This window comes from Phyllobates terribilis, unplaced genomic scaffold (assembly GCF_046119375.1).
Source record: "Phyllobates terribilis strain yellow unplaced genomic scaffold, ASM4611937v1 Scaffold_13__5_contigs__length_258822181, whole genome shotgun sequence".
Taxonomy (NCBI): domain Eukaryota; kingdom Metazoa; phylum Chordata; class Amphibia; order Anura; family Dendrobatidae; genus Phyllobates; species Phyllobates terribilis.
This window is the reverse complement of record NW_027362773.1, coordinates 4,264,383-4,292,369: the sequence shown is the minus strand read 5'-3', so window position 1 is coordinate 4,292,369 and position 27,987 is coordinate 4,264,383. Positions and strand designations below refer to the sequence as shown.

The 27,987-nt window shown below is 42.7% G+C and overlaps 1 protein-coding gene across 1 annotated transcript in view; it reads right to left on the bottom strand.

The window, feature by feature from the left end:
- The window catches only part of SLC12A4 (solute carrier family 12 member 4), a 394,075-nt gene that overhangs the window by 100,830 nt on the left and 265,258 nt on the right, over window positions 1-27,987 (bottom strand). Inside the window, exons 12-14 of the mRNA XM_073657959.1 lie at window positions 27,486-27,660; window positions 26,556-26,674; window positions 23,813-23,911 (exon numbers count right to left, since the gene is read on the bottom strand). Of these exons, the coding sequence (XP_073514060.1) occupies window positions 23,813-23,911; window positions 26,556-26,674; window positions 27,486-27,660 (393 nt within the window). The remainder of the gene's footprint in view (window positions 1-23,812; window positions 23,912-26,555; window positions 26,675-27,485; window positions 27,661-27,987) is intronic.

Here is a 27,987-nt window from a genome sequence, read left to right as displayed (position 1 = left end):
GTCCAATTTCTCCAGTACCCTCGTGAAAATAAAAATATTGCGGCTTAAAGATCGTTTTTGTGGAAAAAATTTTTTTTTTTTTTCACAGCTCTACGTCATAAACCTTTGCAAAACATTTGGGGGTTCAAAGTGCTCACCACACATCTAAATAAGTTCCCTGAGGGATCTAGTTTCCAAAATGGGGTCACTTGTGGGGGGTTTCCACTGTTTAGGCACATCAGGGGCTCTCCAAACGCGACATGGGGTCCGCTGTGAATTCCAGCTTGTTTTGCATTGAGAACGTCAAATGGAACTCCTTCCCTTCCGAACCCTGCCGTGCGCCCAAACAATGGCTTTCCCCCACATATGAGGTATCAGCATACTCAGGAGAAATTGCACAACAACTTTTGGTGTCCAATTTCTCCTGGTACCCATGTGAAAATAAAAAATTGGGGTCTAAAATAAAATTTTAGTGAAAAAAAGTTAAATGCTCATTTTTTCCCTTCACATTCAATTAATTGGTGTGAAGCACGTGAAGGGTTAATAAACTTCTTGAATGTGGTTTTGAGTACCTTGAGGGGTGCAGTTTTTAGAATGGTGTCACTTTTGGGTATTTTCTGTCATAAAGGCCCATCAAAGTGACTTCAAGTGTGATGTGGTCCCTAAAAAAATGCTTTTGTAAATTTTGTTGTAAAAATGAGAAATCGCTGGTCAACTTTTAACCCTTATAGCTCCCTACCAAAAAACAATTTTGGTTCCAAAATTGTGCTGATGTAAAGTAGACATGTGGGAAATGTTATTTATTAACTATTTTGTGTGACATATCACAAGGTTAAGCTTACTGGCCTATAATTTCCAAGTTCGGTTTTTGTTCCCTTTTTGAATTTTGGCACCACATTTGCTATACGTCAGTCCTGTGGTACAGACCCTGTTATTATTGAATCTTTAAAGATGAAAAATAATGGTCTATCTATGACTTTATATAATTCCTGCAGTACTCGCGGGTGTATCCCATACAGGCCCGATAATTTGTCAATTTTAGTGATTTTTAGATGCCGCCGTACATCCCATTTTTGTTATTACTGATCAAGTTTTCTGTCATGCGATTCTCTTGTGTAAATACTGTTGAAAATAAATCATTTAGCATATTGGCTCTTTCCTCATCCTCATCCACCATTTCACCCAGACTATTTTTAAGGGAGCCAACACTATCATTTTTTAGTTTCTTACTATTTTATGTAGTTAAATAATATTTTGGGATTTTTTTTACTTTCTCTAGCAATAAGTCTCTCTGTCTCAATCTTTGTTGCCTTGATTTGGTTTTTACAGAATTTATTTAATTTTCTGTATTTATTTAATGCCTCATCACTACCTACTTGCTTTAGTTCTCTAAATGCTTTCTTTTTGTCACTTATTGCGCCCCTTACAGCTCTATTTAACCATAGTGGTTTCCTCCTATTTCTAGCATGTTTATTTCCATAGGGTATATATTGTGCACAGGTCCTATTCAGGATGCTAATAAATGTCTCCCATTTGCTTTGTGTAGTTTTATGTCTCAGGATATCATCACAGTTTATTGCACTAAGATCATCTCTCAACTGTTGGAAATTTGCCTTCCTGAAGTTTAGTGTCCTTGTAACCCCTCTACTACACATCTTATTAAAGGATACATGAAAACGTATTATTTTGTGATCACTATTACCCAAGTGACCCCCAACTTCTATATTTGATATGCGGTCTAGCCTGTTGGTTAACATTAGGTCTAGCAGTGCCCACCTTCTTGTTGGGTCCTGAACCAGTTGTGAAAGGTAATTGTCTCTCATAGTTGTCAAAAACCTATTACCTTTGCTGGAACTACAGGTTTTTGTTCCCCAATGTATTTCAGGGTAGTTGAAGTCCCCCATAATAATGACTTCTTCTTGAGTCGCTGCTTCATCTAATTGCTTTATGAGGATATTCTCCGCAGCTTCCATTCTTTTTGAAGACTTACAACAAACCCCTATCAGTAATTTATTATTTTTTGCCCCTCCCCTTATCTCCACCCACAAGGACTCTACATTTTCATTAGATTCACATATATTCTCACACAAGATGGGTTTTAAGGATGATTTTACATATAAACATACACCCCCCCTCGCTGGTTTGTAAGGTAATTTCTGAACAGACTATAGCCCTGTAAATTAACTGCCCAGTCATGGCTCTCGTCCAGCCATGTCTCAGATATCCCCACCATGTCATAATTATTTTCCAACAAAATTAATTCTAATTCCTCCATTTTGTTGGTGAGGCTTCTGGCATTAGTGTAAATGCATTTTATGTATCGCTCTGTACCTCTATTCCTTCTTACTATATTGACTTTTCTAACCCCACCCTCAATTTCTTTATTTGTGCCCAGGTCACTATCTGCACTATCTTACCCAACTATAAAATTAATACCCTCCCCCCAAATCCCTAGTTGAAACACTCCTCCAACCGTCTAGCCATTTTCTCCCCCAGCACAGCTGCACCCTCTCCATTGAGGTGCAGCCAGTCCCTAGCGTAGAACCTGTAGCCAATTGAGAAGTCGGCCCAGTTCTCCAGGAACCCAAACTCCCCCTTCCTACACCAATTCCTGAGCCACTTATTTATCTCGCTAATCTCCCGTTGCCTCTCTGGCATGGCACGTGGTACAGGTAGTATTTCAGAGGGGTATTGAATGTTTCGCCCCCAGCAGTTCGCCCTCGGGTACATTTCGCCCCCGCACATTACGTCCCCAGCATTTGGCCCCCAGGATGTTTTGCCCCCAGCAGTTCGCCCTCGGGAACATTTCGCCCCCACACATTACGTCCCCAGCATTTAGCCCCCAGGATGTTTTGCCCCCAGCAGTTCGCCCTCGGGAACATTTCGCCCCCACACATTACGTCCCCAGCATTTAGCCCCCAGGATGTTTTGCCCCCAGCAGTTCGCCCTCGGGAACATTTCGCCCCCACACATTACGTCCCCAGCATTTGGCCCCCAGGATGTTTTGCCCCCGCACATTTCACTCCCGCACATATCGCCCCGGTCCTGGGGCGAAACGTGCGGGGGCGAAATGTACCTGGGGACAAACTGATGGGGGCGAACTGATGGGGGCAAATTGCTGGGGGCGAAACTTCCTATAACCATTTCAGATTATACCACCTTGGAGGTCCTTGCTTTAAGCTTGCAGCCTAATTCCCTGATATCATCTTTAAGGACCTTCCACCTACCTCTAACTTTGTCATTTGTGCCTATGTGCACCATGACTGCTGAGTCCTCACCAGGCCATCCCAGTAATCTGTCAACCTGATCAGCGATGTTCTGGACTCGAGCGCCAGGTAAACAGCACACTGTTCGACGATCCCTGTCTTTGTGACAGATTTCCCTATCTGTTCCCCTAATAATTGAGTCCCCCACTACCAGTACCTGCTGTATATATATATATACAGTACAGACCAAAAGTTTGGACACACCTTCTCATTTAAAGATTTTTCTGTATTTTCTTGACTATGGAAATTGTACATTCACAGTGAAGGCATCAAAACTATGAATTAACACATGTGGAATTATATACCTAACAAAAAATTGTGAAACAACTGAAAATATGTCTTATATTCTAGGTTCTTCAAAGTAGCCACCTTTTGCTTTGATGACTGCTTTGCACACTCTTGGCATTCTCTTGATGAGCTTCAAGAGGTAGTCACCGGAAATGGTTTTCACTTCACAGGGGTGACCTGTCAGATTTAATAAGTGGGATTTCTTGCCTTATAAATGGGGTTGGGACCATCAGTTGTGTTGTGCAGAAGTCAGGTGGATACACAGCTGATAGTCCTACTGAATAGACTGTTAGAATTTGTATTATGGCAAGAAAAAAGCAGCTAAGTAAAGAAAAACGAGTGGCCATCATTACTTTAAGAAATGAAGGTCACTCAGTGCGAAAAATTGGGCAAACTTTGAAAGTGTCCCCAAGTGCAGTTGCAAAAACCATCAAGCGCTACAAAGAAACTGGCTCACATGAGGACCGCCCCAGGAAAGGAAGACCAAGAGTCACCTCTGCTTCTGAGGATAAGTTTATCCGAGTCACCAGCCCCAGAAATAGCAGGTTAACAGCAGCTCAGATTAGAGACCAGGTCAATGCCACACAGAGTTCTAGCTGCAGACACATCTCTTCAACAACTGTTAAGAGGAGACTTTGTGCAGCAGGCCTTCATGGTAAAATAGCTGCTAGGAAACCACTGCTAAGGACAGACAACAAACAGAAGAGACTTGTTTGGGCTAAAGAACACAAGGAATGGACATTAGACCAGTGGAAATCTGTGCTTTGGTCTGATGAGTCCAAATTTGAGATCTTTGGTTCCAACCACCGTGTCTTTGTGCCACGCAGAAAAGATGAACGGATGGACTCTACATGCCTGGTTCCCACCGTGAAGCATGGAGGAGGAGGTGCTTTGCTGGTGACACTGTTGGGGATTTATTCAAAATTGAAGGCATACTGAACCAGCATGGCTACCACAGCATCTTGCAGCAGCATGCTATTCCATCCGGTTTGCGTTTAGTTGGACCATCATTTATTTTTCAACAGGATAATGACCCCAAACACACCTCCAGGCTGTGTAAGGGCTATTTGACCAAGAAGGAGAGTGATGGGGTGCTTCGCCAGATGACCTGACCTCCACAGAGATGGTTTGGGGTGAGCTGGACCGCAGAGTGAAGGCAAAAGGCCAACAAGTGCTAAGCATCTCTGGGAACTCCTTCAAGATTGTTGGAAGACCATTTCCGGTGACTACCTCTTGAAGCTCATCAAGAGAATGCCAAGAGTGTGCAAAGCAGTCATCAAAGCAAAAGGTGGCTACTTTGAAGAACCTAGAATATAAGACATATTTTCAATTGTTTCACACTTTTTTGTTAAGTATATAATTCCACATGTGTTAATTCATAGTTTTGATGCCTTCAGTGTGAATGTACAATTTTCAAAGTCATGAAAATACAGAAAAATCTTTAAATGACAAGGTGTGTCCAAACTTTTGGTCTGTACTGTATAACAAAGTCACTAGCAGAGTGCAGGGGGAGATAGTTTTCACTGAGGCTAAAATCTTCAGTGATGTGAAACCTGAAAGTCTTCTCTTGCATGTTATATGCTGAGTGCACTAATCAGCCATTTCAAATGGGCAAGTTTTTTTTGTGAATGACTAAAGAGCGGGTGGAAGGTCATTTACCATATCTCCACCCCAGGGTGTGGTCTGGGGTTTAAATACCCAGCCTGTAGAGGCATTCAGTGTTAAGCAAGTCTGGAGAGGCTAACTCCAGACATGTTTGTGTTGAGCTGACCTGAACCATCATATGGAGTTACTAAACTATGAGCAGGCAGATCCCTGCTAACACAAGGACTGTGTTTTGCATGACCACTTTGTTTAGTTTGTTTTCCTGTTTTGCCCAAAGGGCTGTGTTTATTTTTATGGACTCAATATTGGTTTATGCCACATTCTAATAAACCAACAAAAGATTTAAATGTACAGCATACATGTGTCTACCTCCATGTGCAGCTGGCCACTGGACAGGTCCTTGAGGGGAGATATGAATCATTGAGATCGGTAGCTTCGGTGATTTAAGCCCAGGAATGCAAGCTCCAGCACGTATAGTGCTGAGAGAGTTAATAGGGCGTATCAGGGCCGGGTTTTATGATCACTCATAAGAGATGGGTGGAAATAACTGCTCACATATCCCCACTTCAGGGGCGTGGTTTGGTAAATAAAATGGAGACCAAGTGTCTCATTTAGTGTCTGTGGCTGGAAGTGTGGAGACCTCCAGTGTGTTTTTCTCAAGGACACTGACCTGAGTGGGTTAACCCGCCATACCGTATGGACTGCTTATTTTCCGTTTTCACTCTGTGCTGGAAAAGGCTGTCTTTTGTTTGATCATGCTGATCGGATTATTAAGTCTGAATAAACCTACCTGAACATTTTTTTTATGAAACTGCTTCCTGTGCCTACCTCAGCCGCAGCTGATTAAGTACCAAACCCTACAATATAAATAAACACACAGGTCCTGCAAGCGCTGCGGCTCCGATGCAAAGCGACATGATCGGGACTTGATAGGAATGGGTTAACCCCTTAGGACCCTGGGATTTTCCGTTTTTGCATTTTCGTTTTTTGCTCCCCTTGTTCCCAGAGCCATAGTGTTTTGTTTTTTTTTGGTCAATATGGCCATGTGAGGGCTTATTTTTGCGGGACGAGTTGTACTTTTTAACGACATTATTGGTTTTACCATATCGTGTACGGGAAAAAAATTCCAAGCGCGGTGAAATTGGAAAAAAAAGTGCAATACCACAGATGTTTTTTAAAAAATTTTTTTACCACGGTCACTGACTGCTAAAACTGACCTGCCATTCTTATTCTCCAGGTCATTACGAGTTTGTGGACACCAAACATGTATAGGTACTTCTTTATTTAAGTGGTGAAAACAAAAAACAAAGTTTGCTAAAAAAAAAAAAAAGGCGCAATTTTCCAAGACCAGTAGCGTCTCCATTTTTCAGGATCTGGGGCTGGGTGAGGGCTTATTTTTTGCACGCTGAGCTTAAGTTTTTATTGATACTATTGCGGGGTAGATCCGATGTTTTGATTGCCCGTTATTGCATTTTATTGCAATGTTGCGGCGACCAAAAAACGTAATTCTGGCGTTTAGAATTTTTTTCTCGCTACGCCGTTTACCGATCAGATTAATTCTTTTTTATATTGATAGATCGTGTGATTCTGAATGCGGCGATACCAAATATGTGTATGTTGGGTTTATTTTTAAAATTTTATTTTGAATGGGGCAAAAGGGGGGTGATTTAAACTTTTATATTTTTTTAAAAAACATTTTTTTTTTTTAAATTTTTGCATGCTTCTATAGTCTCCATAGGAGACTAGAAGCATCAACTGTCTTATCGCCTCTGCTACATAGAGGTGATGAACAGATCACCTCTATGTAGCAGAAATGCTCCTGTGCTATGAGCACAGACCACTAGGTGGCGCTCATAGCAATCTTTACATGACAATCACTGAGTTCTGCTGCAGACCCAGAGTTGTCATGCCCACCCATCAGTGACCCGCGATCATGTGACGGGGTCACCGACGGGCGGGGTAAGTGATGTGCTGTTAAATGCCGCTGTCAGAGATTGACAGCGGCATTTAACATGTTAACAGCCGCGGGTGGATCGCAATTCCACCCGCGGCTGTTGCGGGCACATGTCAGCTGTATAAATCAGCTGATGTGCTCGGTTCAGTGCGGGCTCAGCACCGGAGCCCGCGCTGAACAGGGGGTGACAGCCTGGTGCGTACTATTACGCCTCAGGCTGTAAAGGGGTTAACGTCACGGGGACCTGATCCAATCTTCTAGATGCCACGTTCAATAGCGATTGCGGCATATAGAAGATAGTGACAGCCGGATTTGTGGTGATCGGCGACCCCTTATAATGTGGGGATCCCGGTGCAGAATGCTGGTTGTGACCCCTGACCTCATAGAGAACTGATTGGTTCAGGTACTGATGACGTCCGTGTCGCGCCAGCCAATGAGAGCTGTTACTGGTGAAGTTTGTTGTACCAACAAACTTTTCCGGGCGATCTGCCTCATAAAAACGCTGTTTCTCCTCTGATCTCCTGTCAGTGAGAAATCAGCGGAGATCAAGTGCGGCTAACCAGAGCTGTGTCAGTCAGCGATTTGCTATAAAGTTAAAAAAAAAACAGATAAAGAAAGTTAGAATTAGACTAAAGTTAGGGGTAGGCTAAAGCTAGGATTAGGGTAAGGCTAGGGTTAGGCTTGATCACAATTGTTTTACCAATAACTTGATAGTAGTCTCGTCAGATAGTCATGTCAAAAAGTATAAAAACTAATAAAATTGCCCGTCAGACTTGTATTGCAGAGGAGGCGTAAGCTCTGTTATGTTCTGACATTGAAGAAAGTGCAATGTCAGATAGCGATGTGGATTTTGAGGGCTTTAGTAGCGGTGACAGTGATAGCTCAGAAATGAGCAGAGATTCTGATCCATCCTCAAACACAAGGACCAGTACAAGAGGAGCAAATAGCGCGAAAGTCTCCAAATCAGGGAACACTGCCCAGTACAAGCGATTTCCCTGTTACTAGTGAATTGGCGCACGCGACATCATACAAGGGGCTTTGCCACTAGATGTAGCATTTCCCAGATGGGAGGCTTTGGATTCAGCTACTCCCTTCAGCCCTGATTCCTGGTATAAATGTGGAGGTGGAAGATTTTGGACCAATTAATTTTTTTAATTTGTTTTTGACAGACAGCTTGCTAGAGCATATTGTTGTGCAAACAAATTTATACGCGTCCCAATTAATTAGTCAGAATCCACAATCTTATTCTGCTAGGTCAAATTTATGGACGCCAACTAAACTAATGTTCTGGAAATTAAAAAAGTTTTAAAGCTTACATTTGCTATGGGGCTTGTTAAAAAAAAAAAAAAAAGCGAACATTCGGTCCTACTGGTCCAAGAGCCCTGTTCAAGCGACTATGTTTTCTGTCATTCTTCCTAGGACCCGTTATGAAATGCTCATGAGATTTTGGCATTTTAATGACAATAGTCAATGCCTGCCCAGAAATGCCGCAGAACATGACTGACGATATAAAATCAGACCCATGATTGAAGACTCAACGGAAAAGTTTTTAAGGCTCCACACTCCAACACAAAACATTTTTATTGAGGAGTCCCTTGTAAAATTCAAAGGAACACTGCACCTCAAGCAATTTATTCCATCTAAGAGGGCATGGCTCGGAATAAAGCTGTAAAAAATGTGTGAGAGTTCAGCCGGATTCTTATCAGCTTTTCGCATTTATGAGGGGAAAGACAGCCAACTAAATCCACGAGGATGTCCTACTTACCTGGGGACATCTGAAAAAATCATTTGGGAGCTCAAATCAATTTTTACAAAAAGGCTACAATCTGTATGTGGACAATTACTACACCAGCATACTCCTAATTAAAAGTCTGGTTGAACACAACATAGGGGCTTGTGGGACCATTTGTATAAACAGTCAAGAGGTCTCCACAATCATTGGGCAACGAAAAGTTCCAAAAGGGTCAGTCAGGGTCTGTACACAATGAAGAGTTGCTTGCCCTCGAGCATAAGGATAAGAAGGATATTTTTATCCTCAGCTCGACCCACACAGATGCCACAAGGGTCACTGTAGAACTAGAATCCAGTACTCCGAAGCAAAAAACCTGTGTCAGTCACTGACTACAAAAAATACATGGGGGGTGTGGAACTTGCAGACCGGGTTCTATAGCCATACCAGGTACCAAGAAAATCATATACCTGGTATAAAAAGATAGTCATTTATTTGTTTCAGGTGGCCACATATAATTCTTTTGTGTTATACAAAAAAGCAGGAAATTCAGATACTTTCCTTGATTATCAGGAAAAGGTCATTGAAAATCTTGTTTTTGAAAATCTTAGCCCCACTCATCCATTAGAATCTGGAGATGTGAAAAGGCTCGCTGAGTGACATTTTATTGCACTCATTCCAGCAACAGAAGCAAGAAAGAACACCCAGAGATATGTTGTATATGTTCCAAGAGAGGACTGAGGCATGATGCCCGCTACTATTGCCTACAATGCCCATAATTACCAGCCTTATGCCTCACTGACTGCTTTAAAATCTTCAACACAGAACCACGTTTTTAAACTGTATTCATTTATCCTATTTTGTCATTCAAGCATTTGCTTTATTTAGTGAATGAGGTGAAGGGTTCCTCCAGAATCTAAAATTTCCACTGTGTGCTTGTTTCTGACAATCATTCATGGAGTTAAAATGGTCACTAAACCCATAGATTAATTCCCAATGGGTTTTCATTTCCAAAATGGGGTCACTTCAGGGGGAAATCTGCAGTTCTGTCACTTAGTGGCTCTGAGAAGTGCCAAAACAGCAGAATCCCCCCTGAAGTGACCCCATTTCGGAAATTACACCCCTCTGGAAATTCATCTATGGGTGTAGAGACCATTTACCCATCTACCTATTTTCCCGTTTAAACTCTTAGGTTAAAACAACATTTTAGTGGTAAAAAAGTGGTAATTATTTTTACTTCGCCGCCCAATGGTATAAATTTCTACACAATAGCAATGGTGTCAGTATGCTCACTGCAACACTAGAAGAACTTATTTAGAGGAGTAGGTTGTAAAATGCAGTCACTTTTTGGGGGTTCCGATAATGTCACATGTCAACCACAAACCATTCCAGCAAAATATGCTCTCCAATATAGAGCTCCTTCCCTTCTGAGCTTTGCACTGTGACTGAAATGTAGTTTACGATCACATAAGGGGGGAATCGGTGTACTCAAGAGAAATTGCACAATCGACTGTGGGGTCCATTTTCTCCTTTTACCCTTGTGAAAACGAAAAATTTGAGGCTAAATCAACATTTTAATAAAAAAACGTAATATTTCATTTTCACTTCCCAATATTTTAAAATTCTGTGAGGCACCTGTAGTATCAAGATGCTCATCACACCAGCAGATGGATACCTATTCGGGGGGTAGTTTTCATAATGGGGTTACTTGTGGGAGGATTACGCTGTTTAGGCAACTCAGTGGCTCTCTAAACGCGACATGGTGTCCACTATCTATTCCAGCCAATTTTGCATTCCAAAAGTCAAATGGTGCTCCTTCCCTTCCAAGCACTGCAATACTCCCAGACAGTAGTTTTCCACCACATATGGGGTATTGGCATACTCAGGAAAATTTGTACAAAAAATTTTGGGTCTATTTTTTCTTGATACCCTTGTGAAAATAAAAAAATTTGGGCTAAAGTAACATTTTGGTGGGAAAAGGTAAAACTTTTTTCCTTCCACATTCCATTAATTCCTGTGAAGTACCTGAAGGGTTAATAAACGTCTTGAATGTGGTTTTGAACACCTTGATGGGTGCAGTTTTTAGAATGGTGTCACTTTTGGGTGTTTTCTGACAAATAGGCTCCTTAAAGTTACTTCAAATGTGATGTGGTCCCTAACAAAATGGTTTTGTAAATTTTGTTGGAAAAATGAGAAATTGCTTATCAACCTTTAACCCTTAAAAAAGTTTCAAAAATTGTGCTTTTGTAAATTAGACTTGTGGGAAATATTATTTATTAACTATTTTGTGTGACATAACTCTGGTTTATAGACATAAAAATTAAAAGTTTGAAAATTGTGAAATTTTCAAAATTATCGCCAAATTTCCGATATTTTCAGAAATAAACGCAAGTTATATTAGTACAATATGTCACAAAAAACAATCTCAGAATCATTGAGATCTGTTGAAGCATTCCAGAGTTATTACCAAATAAAGTGACACTGGTCAGAATTGAAAAAATTGGCCCGGTTATGAAGGCGAAAACAGGCTCTGGTGTGAAAGTTCTAAGGTGGCTCAATGTCAGCCCTTGAACACTTAATAGCCGTTAAAATAGGATTTAGGAATTTTTAATATAGAGCAGCAATAATGGCCCCACTGATCCTTGAAACGCTCTCAGATTCTCAGATTTACTTATTTGTAATATGTAAAGAATATTTAATATTATTAATATTAGATAAAGTGAAATTTATGTCCTTCGACACGACCAGTAGTCACACTGGTACAAAGGGAATAGGCTTAGCTAAAGTACAGCAAGCAAGACCATGAGTTTTCACAAACTGAGCTTCAACCATGCTGACTCCAGCTCCACTGTCAACAAATTTTCTCGGTTTTGCTCTCAAGCACCACCTCCGCTGACAGGTCAAACAGGGAACTGCAGGTTGGCGACAAATGCACCACTTGCTTATCCAACTCCAGACTACCAAGGGTCAACAGAATTTCCTTTTGCCTAGGAACCGAAGGACAGGCCCCAATAAAATGTCCCTTTTCCCCACAAAAAAAAACATAAGCCTTTTTTCTTGCGAATCTCCAGAGAAATATATGATGCAGAGGCACCTCCTAACTGCATGAGTTCCTTCACCTCTCCCAGTACTGGTTCACCGCCAGACCGCTCCCCCGGCAGAGGTACACAACTTCGACAAGAAGGCCCCGGAGAAGGTAGTCTCACCTGCCTATCCCGAAGGCATCTATCAATACGCATAGCCAACAACATGGCAGTCTCCAATGACACAGGGGTTTCATATACTGCCAAAGCATCTTTCAACATTTCAGTAAGGCCCTGAGAAAATTGACTTCTAATGACTGAGTCATTCCATTTTGAATCTGTAGCCCATCTACGGAATTCAGAACTGTACGTCTCCACTAACAGATTCCCCTGCTGAAGGCGACGTAACCTGGACTCAGCCGAGGCGATTCAGTCAGGGTCATCATAGATGTGGGCCAGTGCCCCAAAGACCCCTTAACAGACTGGAGACAAACCGAATCCTGCGGTAAAGAAAAAGACCAGGATTGCGGATCTCCCTGCACCCGGAGATTAGAATTCCAACTCGTTGCTCCTCGCTACCGGAAAAGTAAGGACGAAGTTTAAAATACAATTTGCAGGCCTCCTTTAATACAAAAAAACTTGTCCCTACCTCCTGAAAAAACTGTCTGAGAGGGCAACCTTGGGTTCAGGCTGGACAGGTGTACCTGCAGAGACTCCCACATTAGCGACAAGTAGCCGCTGATGCTGTTGCTGAACCTCAGTCACCTCCAGAGACAGACCACGCAGCTGCTCTGCAAGCTCTGCAACTGAACCCATACCAAAGGGGGAAAAAAAACACGCCTGAAAAGAAAAACACAATTAAACCCAAGTGTCAGGTTTTTTTTTTTCTAAATGTGCACAGCCGGTGATAATGTCACGCAAGGTGTAGGAAAGACTAAGTGTAACACGAAGAGATGAAGGGAAGAGAGCCCAGACACTAGGGAAAAGGGGAGTGGAGACAACCTATGCTGATCTGATGTCTTCCCTATCGTCCCTATATTGGTTCCTCACCAATCGCCACACGGGAACCCAAAACCCTGTATTTCTCTAGAGCTTGGCCCTGGCTAGGGAAGGGGGGTGAGCACTTGTCAGTCCCCACTAAACAACTAAAGATGGCAAGGGGGTCAAACATAGGGGAAAGCAACTTAGTTTGAGCCGACTTCAGAGAGATTACAATATGTCCTCTCAGCACCAGGGAGGAAGTAAGCAGACTGCATTAACACCAAGCCTTTACACGAAACATGTGAATATAATCGGTCACCCCCTATAGCAAAATGAAGGTATTTAAACACCCAGGCCAGGGTGTTAATTAGAGCAGGAGGGAGGTTGCTACTGGGTCCTAGAGTGAGACAGATTCTAAGAAGGTGTCTGCAATGCCATACAAAGATCTCCTGCAACCAACTGCAGTGCGACTGTCACATCTAACACACCTGTGACATTGATCCAACCAATAAATATAGAGCCAAAACCCATCTGGGCGAAGACCACCCACAAATCGTTCCATTCCACGCTGTCTAAGGCCTTGGCAGCGTTCAATGCCAGAACTGCTCTCCCCTACGGATTCTCAGAACTAAGCTGAAGACTTAAGAACAAACGTCTAATATTTATAGAGGTAGATGTATGTGGAAGAAATCCGGTTTGGTCTTCATGTACTACTGTTGATATTACCTGGGATAGTCCATTGGCCAATACTTTTGCAAATCCAGCTGATATCAACTGGGAGGCGAGAGATGGGACGGTGAGACTCCGGGAGAGACGCATCCTTTCAAGATTTTAATATTAAAACTATTATCGACTCTCTCATAGACATAGGGAACGAACCCTGCTTTTCAGCTTCCTCAATCTCTTTCAATGAGTCAAATCTATCGCTCTAGGATGGGTAGAATGATGCTAGGGAAAAAAGGGTGGGGAAGAAAAAGGAGGGAGTGGATGAGTTTGAAATTAATCCACCAACATATGATGGAGATATCTATAGTGGAACCAATAATATTTTAATTACACAAATTGAAAAGTGTGGGTGCTGACCGGCAGGGGATATACCAAGAAATAAATACCTACAGTAGATAATAGAATAAAAATGACAATAAAAATGCAGATAAAAATTCCAAAGGTAAAACTCACTCAACAGTCCTAATAGTTATAAAAATAGTCCATAGTCAATTATGCCAAAATGATGTTTAGTTGACAAGTGAAATAGAATATCCTGGGGAATCCGGTGATTCGCAGTGAAATAGGTAGCGCTCCGTATTTAAAGATCAAGTTATTCAAATCTCCCTTATACAAGATCGGGGCCGCAGGCTGGGAGTCATCATCTGCACATACCCTAAGGGTGCTGGTGGATAACCCCAGTTCAAGGCCCTTTTGTAGAAATTCCAAAATCTTTTCCATCCGTGCCCCGTCCTCCACACAGACCCTGAAAAGGATAAAAACTTCTTCCAGGTTCTAGCATATATCTGGGTTGTAATAGGCTTTCTACTTTGCATCAGGGTAGCTATGAGATTTTGGAAAAATCCTTTCTGGTTTAGCAGTGTCCTTTCAAGTTCCATGCCGTCAAGTGGAGACGGTTACTTGTTGATGGAATATCGGCCCTTGGGGAAGAGGTTCGGGATCTCAGGAAGAACCCATGGACCGGACATGGACATGCTCCTCAGGCATGAGATAAAAGGTCACTTGGGCCAGAAGGGGACGATCAACACAACCCTCGCTTTGTTTTCCCTGATTTTCTTATGACCATGGAAAGCAGTGACAAAGGGGGGGGGGGGCATACGCCGGGATGACATCCCAGGGTAACAGGAGAGCGTCCACCACTAAGGGATTTTCCCTGGGGTTCAGGGATCAGAAGTTCCTCACTTTCCAGATCAGTTTTGCGGAAGACAGGTCTAGCACCAGAGGACCCCCTATCTTCGTACAATCTGGTGAATACTTCTTGATTCAATCCTCATTTTCCTTGCATCAGAGGATTGTGGCTTAGGAAATTCAGCTCTGGTGTTTTCTTTTCCTCTTATTTGGAGGGCCGTCAAGGAGAGATGTCTTTCTGCAATCTGAAACAGATGATCTGTCACCCTCATTAATGATTTTGACCGTGTATTCCTCTGGCGGTTTACATAGGCTACAGCTACGCGATTGTCCGGGAGGATTTTTACATTCTGGCCCTGAAGAGATACCAGGAAACGGTTTACCGCCTTATCTACCGCCAGTAGTTCCTTCGCATTGGAGAAAAGGATCTTTTCACTCTCTGTCCAGGTTTCCTGGACTACCTCTTCCCCTAGATGGGCTCCCCACTCCATGGGACTTGAGTCTGTGGTGATCGTTTGAGTGATATTAGGCACCCAGGGAACCCCCGGGACAAGTTTGCCTCATCCTGCCACCACTGCAAAGAGTCTACTGACAGAAATGACAATGACATTTTCCCTATAAGTGACCCTTAAGGGAACATTCACTATGTAACACATCCCACTGCAGAACCCTGGAATGGTTTTGTGCCCATAGAACCTCTGGGAAGCACAATGTCAGGGTACCCAGCAGGGACATTGCTCCCCTAAGGGACATAGCGGGATTTGGTATAGCTTTTTTCACCTGGCTCTTAACGTTTTCTATTTTAGATACCGGGAAGTAACATTCTTGACTTGCCAAATCCAGCATAATGCCCATAAACTGCTTAACTCTCGTGGGCACTAATCTGGATTTCTCTGTATTTAGTAACCAGCCCAGATTTTTTTTTTAGGAGGGTCATTATGTCCTCCAGGCGTTAACTACATTGGTGGGCCTTATTTCCCACCACTAAAAAATCGTCCAAACAGCAGGGCCCTAAACTAGAAATACCTAATTTCCCTGTTCATGACTATAGCCACCGTAAGGCATTTCTGATATTCTGCATGTATGGGTACATGATAATAAGCATCTTTTAAATCCAATACCACCATGTAACAGAAAAAAAAAAGTTGTTTTATTGCTGATCTGACAGATTCCATTTTAAAGGTTTGAACCTTCAGAAACGTATTCAGGGACTTTAAATTGACAACAGTCCTAAAAGAGCTGTCAGGCTTAGATATCAAAAAGAGGGAGGAGTAGAACCCCATCCCTCTTTCAAACACAGAGACCTCCACCAGGACAGCCTTCCGAACTAAATCCAGAGCCTCCTTTTTTGGGGCCAATTGCTCTCTCAGGGAGGAATGAACCAGGGACAAGACAAACCTTTCCTGAGGGACAGCCTGGAATTCGAACCTCAGACCTGAAGCAATCAGACTGTGGATCCAGTTACTGCCTGAAATATTTTTCCAGGCAGGAAAGAAGCCCGAAAGCCTTCTTCCTACCTGGGCTAGGAGTCAATGACTCTGCTTCCGTGGCCCCTGAGAGGAAGAACAAAACAGAAGCCCTTTACCTTTTGCCCTACAATCCTCCCATTTGTCCTGATCTTTCAGGGGTTTTCTACAGACAAAACTACTTTTACGGAATGATCGCCTATATGTAGGCATGGATAGGTTAGAGAAACCTTTTTTCACATCACCAGCTTTTTCCAGGATCCCCTGGCCAACACTTCAGCCATAAGGCTCTATGGGCAGCATTGGACAGGGAGGCTGATCTTGCCGCCAATCTGACAATCTGCTGAGGCATCCGCTAAAAAGGCTACTGCACCCTGCATCAGCGGGATGTTGAATAACACCTCTTTTCTTGTCACCCTATCAGTTGGGATTCTAGCTGCTCCAGACAGATCATCAATGACCTGACTGCGCACGTTGCTGCAATTGCTGGCTTTAAGGCTCCAGCCATGGTCTCCCAGGTCCCATTGAGAAAGGTGTCCGCTTTCCTATCCAGAGGGTCCTTAAGGGCTCCCATATCATTATAGAATAGCAAGGATTTTTTTAGATGCCTTTAGTTATCACTACATCTAATTTTGGGGCTTTTTCCCAAAAGGACGAAGCCGAATCCTCAAAGGGGTACTTTCTCTTAAAAGATGGGGGAAGGGAACCCTTCCTCTGGTCTTTTCCACTCCTTCTGTACCAGCCCCTAGTGTCCATAATACCCATGGTTGAACGGACAGCTTTAACTAGCCCATCAATCTCATTTAATGGGAAACAGTGTTGTCCTGAACCACTATCCGAGGAAGAGGCCAAAGATGAAGAGCCGTCTGAGTTATCCTCATAGTCTGATAGAAGGGAGACATCAGAAACTGGGGAGCCCTCCCTATCAGCTTCCCATTTTTGCTTAACTTTTTTTTTTAATTTTTTTAGAGAGGACCTTACTGATTTCTGCCTTAACCATGGATTTTAATCCAGATGCAAACCTAGGTGTCTTTTCTGCCATAGTCTGATTAATACAGGACTGACACAGCCTCTTCTGATACGAGTCCACTAATAGGGCTTTACACAACACACATTCCTTGTGCTTAGATTTAGTAAGGCACTTCTTCCCCTTTCTCAGCCGGGGGATCGTCCCTGGAGGCTGCAGATTCGTCCCTCCTGCTGGAGCTCCGTTGACTGGACCTGCTTGCCGATCCTCCCCTTTCCGTGGTCTGGCTGCCTCCGCTTACCCAAAGATACCGTCGCTCTTGGGGCTTTCTATGCAGCAGCCGCGATGGCGGCAGCTGCCATTGTAGCTGCTGCTGCACCTGCTGCTCATACTCCATAGTAAAAATAGGGGACAGATTGGACTAGGAAACCCAGAGCAATTCTTCCTGCGCTAATTACTCGCTCTCCCTGGGCCTGTCCCTCCCACCAATGTAGGGATCAGGTTTGACTGCCCTCTGGGTGCGTCATCTTTCGGCGTCCTGGAGACTCCTACCGACGTCATCAGGTGCACAGTTTCAGGTGCACGGCATTTCCAGATTAGGTCCACGTGACCAGAGGGGGCGTCTTCTATTGACGTCACCCGCCGCGCCCCCGGACGTCCCAGCACACTCTGAGCCCGCTCTTAGGTGCGCGGCAGTTTGGGATCCGGCCATGCTACGGAGGGGGGCCCAGGATGCAGCGGTCATGCCACCTGTGCCATCCTGGAGCTGCCAAACACCAGGCACCCAGGCAGGGGTGCAGCTCAACAGCCTGCTTTACCCTCCGGTGCCAGCCCTCTTGAGCGCACCATAAAGGATCGGAGTCCTGAGCCGGCCAGGACAGAGAAGGGATCCCTGTCTACTACCTGGCCGCCCGGACAGAAGAACTTCTAATTATCTTTGACAGGTAAGCCCATCACTGGTTCCACATCAAGGACAGGAAACCAACTGAGGCGGGAGAGAGGTGCCGCCCTTTTAAGCCTGTAGGTTTCCGGTCCTTGGTGGGCGAATCCCCTCTCGTGGTGCTGTCATGGGTGATATATTAATTTATCGAAGACCCGGTCTTATTTTTGGAGAAACAGTATATCTATATAATATTTATTTATATATGTACAGGGTGGGCCATTTATATGGATACACCTAATTTAAATGTAAATGGTTGGTGATATCAACTTCCTGTTTGTGGCACATTAGTATATGGGAGGGGAAAAACTTTTCCATAAGGGTGTTGACCATGGCGGCCATTTTGAATCCAACTTTATTTTATTCAATGGTAAGAGGGTCATGTGACACATCAAACTTATTGAGAATTTCATAAGAAAAACAATGGTGTGCTTGGTTTTAACGTAACTTTATTCTTTCATGAGTTTTTTACAAGTTTATGACATCTTATAAAATGTGTTCAAAGTGCTGTCCATTGTGTTGGATTGTCAATGCAACCCTCTTCTCCCACTCTTGACACACTGATAGCAACACCACAGAAGAAATGCTAGCACAGGCTTCTAGTATCCTTTGTTTCAGATGCTGCACTTCTCGTATCTTGATGGTATGGTGTGGTATATGGGGTACAAAGATAGTGGGGCCATTCTTTATCAATGGAAACCTCAATGCCACTGGATACATGAAATTGCTACATGATGATGTATTGCCCTCTTTATGCACTGAAGATGGTACGTTCCCTGAGTTTTTCCAACAAGATGGTGCACCACCACATTATGAGTGTCAGGTCCGAGCATTCCTACATGAATAGTTTCCTGGAAAGTTTATTGGTCATCATGGGCCAGTTGAATGGCCACCAAGGTCTCCCGATCTGACCCCCTTAGACTTTTATCTTTGGGGTCATCTGAAGGCAATTGTCTATGCTGTGAAAATAAGAGATGTGCAGCATCTGAAACAACGGATACTGGAAGCCTGTGCTAGCATTTCTTCTGTGGTGTTGCCATCAGTGTTGCTATCAGTGTGTGAAGAGTGGGAGAAGAGGGTTGCATTGACAATCCAACACAATAGGCAGCACTTTGAACACATTTTATAAGTGGTCATAAACTTGTAAAAAACGCATGAAAGAATAGAGTTAGGTTAAAACCAAGCACACCATTGTTTTTCTTATGAAATTCTCAAAAAGTTTGATGTGTCACATGACCCTCTTCCCATTGAATAAAATAAAGTTGGATCCAAAATGGCCGACTTCAAAATGGCCACCATAGTCACCACCCATCTGGAAAAGTTTTCCCCCTCCATATACTAATGTGCCACAAACAGGAAGTTGATATCATCACCAACCATTCCTATTTAATTTAGGTATATATACAATACAGACCAAAAGTTTGGACACACCTTCTCATTTAAAGATTTTTCTGCATTTTCATGACTATGAAAATTGTACATTCACACTGAAGGCATCAAAACTATGAATTAACACATGTGGAATTATATACTTAACAAAAAAGTGTGAAACAACTGAAAATATGTCTTATATTCTAGGTTCTTCAAAGTAGCCACCTTTTGCTTTGATGACTGCTTTGCACACTCTTGGCATTCTCTTGATGAGCTTCAAGAGGTAGTCACTGGAAATGATCTTCCAACAATCTTGAAGGAGTTCCCAGAGATGCTTAGCACTTGTTGGCCCTTTTGCCTTCACTCTGCGGTCCAGCTCACCCCAAACCATCTCGATTGGGTTCAGGTCTGGTGACTGTGGAGGCCAGGTCATCTGGCGGAGCACCCCATCACTCTCCTTTTTGGTCAAATAGCCCTTACACAGCCTGGAGGTGTGTTTGGGGTCATTGTCCTGTTGAAAAATAAATGATGGTCCAACTAAACGCAAACGGATGGAATAGCATGCCGCTGCAAGATGCTGTGGTAGCCATGCTGGTTCAGTATGCCTTCAATTTTGAATAAATCCCCAACAGTGTCACCAGCAAAGCACCCCCACACCATCACACCTCCTCCTCCATGCTTCACGGTGGGAACCAGGCATGTAGAGTCCATCCGTTCACTTTGTCTGCGTCGCACAAAGACATGGTGGTTGGAACCAAAGATCTCCTCCTCCATGCTTCACGGTGGGAACCCTCCATGCTTCACGGTGGGAACCAGGCATGTAGAGTCCATCCGTTCACTTTGTCTGCGTCACACAAAGACATGGTGGTTGGAACCAAAGATCTCAAATTTGGACTCATCAGACCAAAGCACAGATTTCCACAGGTCTAATGTCCATTCCTTGTGTTCTTTAGCCCAAACAAACAAGTCTCTTCTGCTTTTGCCTGTCCTTAGCAGTGGTTTCCTAGCAGCTATTTTACCATGAAGGCCTGCTGCACAAAGTCTCCTCTTAACAGTTGTTGTAGAGTTGTGTCTGCTGCTAGAAATCTGTGCGGCATTGACCTGGTCTCTAATCCGAGCTGCTGTTAACCTGTGATTTCTGAGGCTGGTGACTCGGATGAACTTATCCTCAGAAGCAGAGGTGACTCTTGGTCTTCCTTTCCTGGGGCGGTCCTCATGTGAGCCAGTTTCTTTGTAGCGCTTGATGGTTTTTGCAACTGCACTTGGGGACACATTCAAAGTTTGCCCAATTTATCGGACTGACTGACCTTCATTTCTTAAAGTAATGATGGCCACTCGTTTTTCTTTACTTAGAATTTGTATTATGGCAAGAAAAAAGCAGCTAACAGTCTATTCAGTAGGACTATCAGCTGTGTATCCACCAGAGTTCTGCACAACGCAACTGATGGTCCCAACCCCATTTATAAGGCAAGAAATCCCACTTATTAAAATTTTCAGTTGTTTCACACTTTTTTGTTAAGTATATAATTCCACATGTGTTAATTCGTAGTTTTGATGCCTTCAGTGTGAATGTACAATTTTCAAAGTCATGAAAATACAGAAAAATCTTTAAATGAGAAGGTGTGTCCAAACTTTTGGTCTGTACTGTATATTTCAGATGCAGCTCACAAAATTAGAATATCATCAAAAAGTTAATTTATTTCAGTTCTTCAATACAAAAAGTGAACAGAGTGATCTATTTCAAGTGTTTATTTCTGTTAATGTTGACGATTATGGCTTACAGCCAATGAAAACACAAAAGTCTTTATTTCAGTAAATTAAAATAATTAACAAAAACACCTGCAAAGGCTTCCTAAGCGTTTAAAAGGGCCCCTTAGTCTGTTTCAGTAGGCTCCACAATCATGGGGAAGACTGCTGACTAGACAGATGTCTAGAAGGCAGTCATTGACACACTCCACAAGGTCCCAGAGTTCCAATTTTCATTTGGAAATCAAGGTCCCAGAGTCTGGAGGCAGAGTGGAGAGGTACACAATCCAAGCTGCTTGAGGTCTAGTGTGAAGTTTCCACAATCAGTGATGGTTTGGGGAGTCATGTCATCTGCTGGTGTAGGTCCACTGTGTTTTATCAAGACCAAAGTCAGCGCAGCTGTCTACCAGGAAATTTTAGAGCATGCTTCCCTCTGCCGACAAGCTTTTTGGAGATGGAAATTTCATTCTCCAGCAGGACTTGGCACCTGTCCACACTGACAAAAGTACCAATACCTGGTTTAAAAACAACAGTATCACTGTGCTTGATTGGCCAGCAAACTCGCCTGACCTTAAGCCCATAGAGAATCTATGGGGTATTGTCAAGAAGATGAGCAACACCAGACCTAACAATGCAGACGAGCTGAAGGCTGCTATCAAAGCAACCTGGGCTTCCATAACACCTCAGCAGTGCCACAGGCTGATCGCCTCCATGCCACGCCGCATTGATGCAGTAATTGATGCAAAAGGAGCCACGACCAAGTATTGAGTGCATTTATTGAACATACATTTCAGTAGGCCAACCATTTCGGATTTTAAAATCATTTTTCAAGCTGTAGTTATAAAGTATTCTAATTTACTGAGATAATGACTTTTGTGTTTTCATTGTCTGTAAGCCATAATCACCAACATTAACAGAAATAAATACTTGAAATAGACCACTCAGTTTGTAATGACTCTATATATTATATGAGTTTCACTTTTTGTATTGAAGAGCTGAAATAAATTAACTTTTTGATGATATTCTAATTTTGTGAGATGCACCTGTATATGCAATGTATTGTGAGAGGGTATTAATGTACTCACATACTGCTGCTCTCTATGGGATTCAGCGCAGTTCTTCTGCTCTTCTCAGTGATGTCACCGCTCGGCAGACCCTCCGGGTCACACTGCGCTCTCCGTTACCCGGAAGTGGCTTTTACAATGTATGCCTATGTAGCACCAGAATGAGGCTCTAAAGGCTTACATTGTAAAAGACTTCCAACTCATTCATAGGAGCATAGATTAAGCCGGCTAGTCTGAAGAGTGGTGACATCACTGAGAAGAGGAAAGGGACAGCTCTGGATCCCGAAGTAGACGGCGATAGGTGAGTATATTAATACACTCACACATTTACACACATTTAATGAAAATAAAAAATATTCCTGGGAGAGCGGCTTTAAGACGGGCAATAAAGAAGAGAAAATTATGTTTACATTGAAGGTAGGGTACATGTGTGGAAGGCAGGAGGACAGAGGTGGAAGTTTGCCACAAATAAAACGTTAGCAATAAGCGAGCAAAAAAGAGGTATTATTCAATGCTGTAAGGAAATATTCAATGCAGCACTCTGGATGGACACAGTAAAATGAAAGGTACTGTAGAAAAACAAAAAAACAAACTGACATCTTTAAAACATGTAATGACTTAAGGCCCCGTCACACTTAGCGACGCTGCAACGATCCCGACAACGATATGACCTGTCAGGGATCGTTGCTGCGTCGCTATGTGGTCGCTGGTGAGCTGTCAAACAGGCAGGCTCACCAACGATCAGGGGAGCAGCGACATCATGGAAAGAATCTTTCCACGATGTCCTGCTCCTGGTTACCAGCCTGCTGCTAAGCGGGAGGTTACCGCTCACTTTAGCAGGCTGGTAACCATGATAAACATCGGGTTACTAGGGGGACACGCGCACCTAGTAACCCGATGTTTACCATGGTTACCACTCTGCTACAGTGAGCGGGAGGTTACCGCTCACTTTAGCAGGCTCGTAACCATGATAAACAACGGGTTACTAGGTGCGCGTGTGCCCCTAGTAACCCGATGTTTACCATGGTTACCAGCCTGATCGCTGCTCCCGCTGGTCACACACAGAAATGTGTGCTGACCAGCGGGAGGGCAACGACCTAGAAATGGTCCAGGACACTTTGCAGCAATCAGCGACCTCACAGCAGGGGCCTGATCGCTGCAAAGTGTCACACATAGCGACATCGCTAGTGAGGTCGCTGTTGCGTCACCAAAACCGTGACACAGCAGAGATCTCGCTAGCGATCTCGCTATGTGAGACGGGGGCTTTATAGAACAGGAGAAAAACTAACATAGAGCAGAAAAAAAAGGTAGAAAAGAGCTACCCAACGAAACCATAGGTAATCTGTTCACCTTGTCCTCGAGTCAAATGCACAACCAAGGATAAGTGTTCACTGCATACATTTCTATATAACATACAATGATGAATTAAGTTGTAAAGACGGAAAATCTTTCATAAAAAAAAACAAACAAAAAAACAGTGGGGTATATATACACCAACAAGAAAGCTACTCAACACGATTCAGATTAATATCACAAACAAAACTAGTTCAACGCTTGGAATTCTGTATTAACGTCTTACCAATGATAATATTTAAATCGTGGCCTCCAGTTTGGTGTTCTCAGCAGAGTCTGCACAGCACATGCTAAATTTACAAATAAATAACACATCAAGAAGAACCTAAAAGAATAAAAATATAATTATATGTAAAATACATATATCACACAAACATTAAACAAAGAAAACGCAAGCGAAGAAATAAAAAAGTACAGCTTCCCAATTGTAACACTGATGTAAATGTATGTGTAGCTAGTTCTAAATAGCACATCTAAATACAGTTATGCAATCCACCTTAAAGGGAACCTGTCACCTGCAAAAATGCTATTTACACGCAGATACAGTAGTAATCCGCAAATAGCATTTAATCATATCCAGTAGTGTAACTGGAAAAGAAGCTGCAGAGAGAAAATGAAATTACAGTATATTCTCTCTGCAGGCGCTCGATTCCAGTTGTCAAGGCAGTGCAGGGAGCGATTACAATCATTACACAGTGAGCGCGCGGTAATCACCGACTGGCACATTGATTGACAGCCAGCTCTACAGGTAATGTTTGCAGAGCAGGTTGTCCTATCCATGTTGCTAGTCGGTGATTACAGCGCGCTCACTGTGTAGTGATTGCAACCGTTCCCTGCACTGCTCTGATGACTGGAAGCGAGCGCCTGCAGAGAGAATATACTGCAATTTCATAAAATCACATTGTATGATTTTTAAATAACTAAATTGCATTCTATTGCATGAAATACATATTTGATCTACTAACAACCAGTAAGAATTCTGGCTCTGATAGACCAGTTTTTCTTTAAGAAGCCCTCCTACTCTGCATTAATTACCTGAATTAATTGCACCTGTTTGAACTTGTTACCTGTATAAAAAGACACATGACCACACACTCAATCACACTCCAACCTCGCCACCATTGCCAAGACCAAAGAGCAGTCTAAGGACACACGGACAAAACTGTAGATCTGCACAAGGCTCGGATGGGCTACAGCACAATAGGCAAGCAGCTTGGTGAGAAGGCAACTGTTGGCACAATTATTAGAAAATGGAAGACTGTCAATCTTCCTCGGTCTGGGGCTCCATGCAAGATCTTGCCTCATAGGGAAAGCATGATTCTGAGATAGGTCAGGAGTCAGCCTAGAACTACATGGGAAGACCTGGTCAATAACCTCAAGAGAGCTGGGACCAAAGTCTCAAACATTAGCGTTTGTAACACACTACACTGTCAAAAATTAAAATCCTGCAGGGCACGCAAGGTCCCCCTGCTCACGCCAACACATGTCCAAGCCCCTTTTAAGTTCGCCGATGACCATCTGGATGATCCAGAGGAGGCATGGGAGAAGGTCATGTGGTCAGATGAGACCAAAATAGAACTTTTGGGTATCAACTCCACTCGCTGTGTTTGGAGGAAGAAGGAGGAGTATAACCCCAAGTACACCGTCCCAACCGTGAAGCATTGTGGGGGAAACATCATGCTTTGGGAGTGCTTTTCTGCAAAGGGGACAGGACCACTGCACCGTATTGAAGGGAGAATGGATGGCGGGGTCATGTATCGTGAGATTTTAGCCAACAACTTCCTTCCCTCAGTAAGAGCATTGAAGACAAGTCGTGGCTGGGTCTTCCAGCATGATAATGACCCGAAACACACAGCCAGGGCAACTAAGGAGTGACTCTGTAAGAAGCATTTCAAGGTCCTGGAGTGGCCTAGCCAGTCGCCAGACCTGAACCCAATAGAAAATCTTTGGAGGGAGCTGAAACTCAATGTTGTCCAGAGACGACACCAAAACCTGAAAGATCTGGAGAAGATCTGTACGGAGGAGTGGGCCAAAAATCCCTGCTGCAGTTTGTGCAAACTTGGTCAAATCTACAGGAAACGTCTGACCTCTGTAATTGCAAACACAGGTTTCTGTACCAAATATTAAGTTCTGTTTTTCTATTGTATCAAATACTTATTTTATGCAAGAAAATGCATATTAATTATGCAAATATCATACAATTGATTTTCTGGATTTTTTTTTTTTTTTAAGATTCTTTCACAGTTGAAGTGTACCTACGATACAAATTACAGACTTTTCCATTCTTTTTAAGTGGGAAAATGTGCAAAACCGGAAGTGTATCAAATACTTATTTTCCCCACTGTATTAGGAGAGAAAAAATACTTTTGTTTCTCAATAGCATCTCAAAGAATGGTAGTGATGAAGTCATCCCATGTAGAATGTAATTCATTTGCCTGTTCTACAGTATATACGTGTGCAAAAAAATTATACACATTTTATATATAGAAACCTGTATTGAAAAGTACTATGCTACCAGGCACCTGATTGCCCACTAGCTTAAAGTCACAAAAAGGAAACAATTAGCATTTGTACAGTTCTATAATTCTACATCCATACATGGGACTTATGCCTCTAGAACAACTAAACATGGTAGGCAGCTAAGCTGTTGCTCTCTGGAATCAGAATAATTTTAATATGAAAACATAGTATTCTATCATATGATGCACAGTGGTTAACAGCAGAAAGAATAACATATCTTAAGAATATTATTCTGTTTTTCAAATAACACGTTGTATGTTAAATTTTCCTATAAAAAATGTCTTGTGCGCATTAATGCACAGAGCGAGAGCGGTTTCTAGACTCCCACGGCTCAGACATTATAAAGTGGGGTCTCCCAATCTGAAATGGTAAGTTAATACAAACTCGCTATTGATATATTCATCCTTTAATACATTTGAATATTATATTTAGCACATGTGCATTCTTACATTGATAATATTGGCGCTACCATGTCCAACGAGGCAATTAGAATTCCCAGTTCAGCAATTAAGGCAGTCAGAAGAAGAGCCCACGTGGGTTCACCATTTGCTTTGCCATGTCCAAATACCTATAAAAAGTCAATTACACTATTTATGTACCATCCAGCATGTTGCCATGATACACCAGGAAAGACAGAATGGCCCTATGGGTTTATTCACATGCATAACTGTGCTGTAAAAAAATGAGGAAAACACATTAATTTTAGTGCATCTAGCTCCACAGAGCAGAATTGCTAATCCTATTTTTATCTGCTAAAACTACATTTCTCAGTAGCACACTGCTTCTCCTCAGTGCTGCAGGCTCTGCATTCTACTCTCCTCTCTCTTATGCACTTCCTGATAAAAATATAAAGCTCTCAATAGGGGCAATTTTTATTTATATGGACAAGGTGATTATTGATAATTTTGAGTGGAATGCACTATTTGACCAGTATTCATTTCAATTTTCTATGACACATCATTGGTGGTTCACTGGGATCTCCAGAGCATGATCATATTCTCCACTACATGCATGGCAGAGCTGAGCACAGAATATCTGAGGTGTGCTACAATGGCGCTGTCAGGCCAATGAGGGTGCCGTGTGAGTGTCTGGGGGATGTTTTATTAGAAAGCGTCAGTGGTGCATCTGTTTTTAATGAATTGGACAAGGTCAAAAGGTGCAAATGCATCTCTTATCAGTGAGATCTATGGAAAAAGCAAAGCCTACCCTAATGGAGGGTAAAGAGCCCTGGGGTAACAGGTGCAAGTAAATGAAGATTTAAAACATCAGTTGTATTGACACACAATTAATTCTATACATGTATAAAATGGAGACCACATTATGATTTTGTAAATAACTGTTTTAATGAAATCGCAGTAATTTAAAGTTTGCTAACTCACTCGCAGAAATGGAATTATATTGTCCTTCGCAATTGCTTGCAGTAACCGGGGCGCTCCAGTAAGACTTTGCAGCCCAGCTCCACAAGTAGAAAAGAACGATCCTATAACTATAACCCACGGAGAAGGCCATGATAAAGTCCCTACTACTAGGTTCTTGTCCACTGCATCACCATATCTATAAAAAGAAAAAAAAAGTTCACCCAAATATAAGTTAATGAAAATCTTTCAAACAACTACAGCTAGCTAACATTATACACCATAGTACATGTACTAACCTTACATAGCACACATTTACTATGTATTTGCTCTTAAATTACTTGTCTGGGCTAAATGCAAGAATTTTTGGTACTCAAAGTAAAATCTTTATTGTAGCCATCTCTGGGTGGCGTTGATGACACAGGAACCAAGGCATAATAAGCTGCAACCTGAAGGATGAAACTAAGACTACATATCTTAGGAAAAAAAGCTGCTCCTCCCCAACAGGCTACACCTAGGCAGTCAA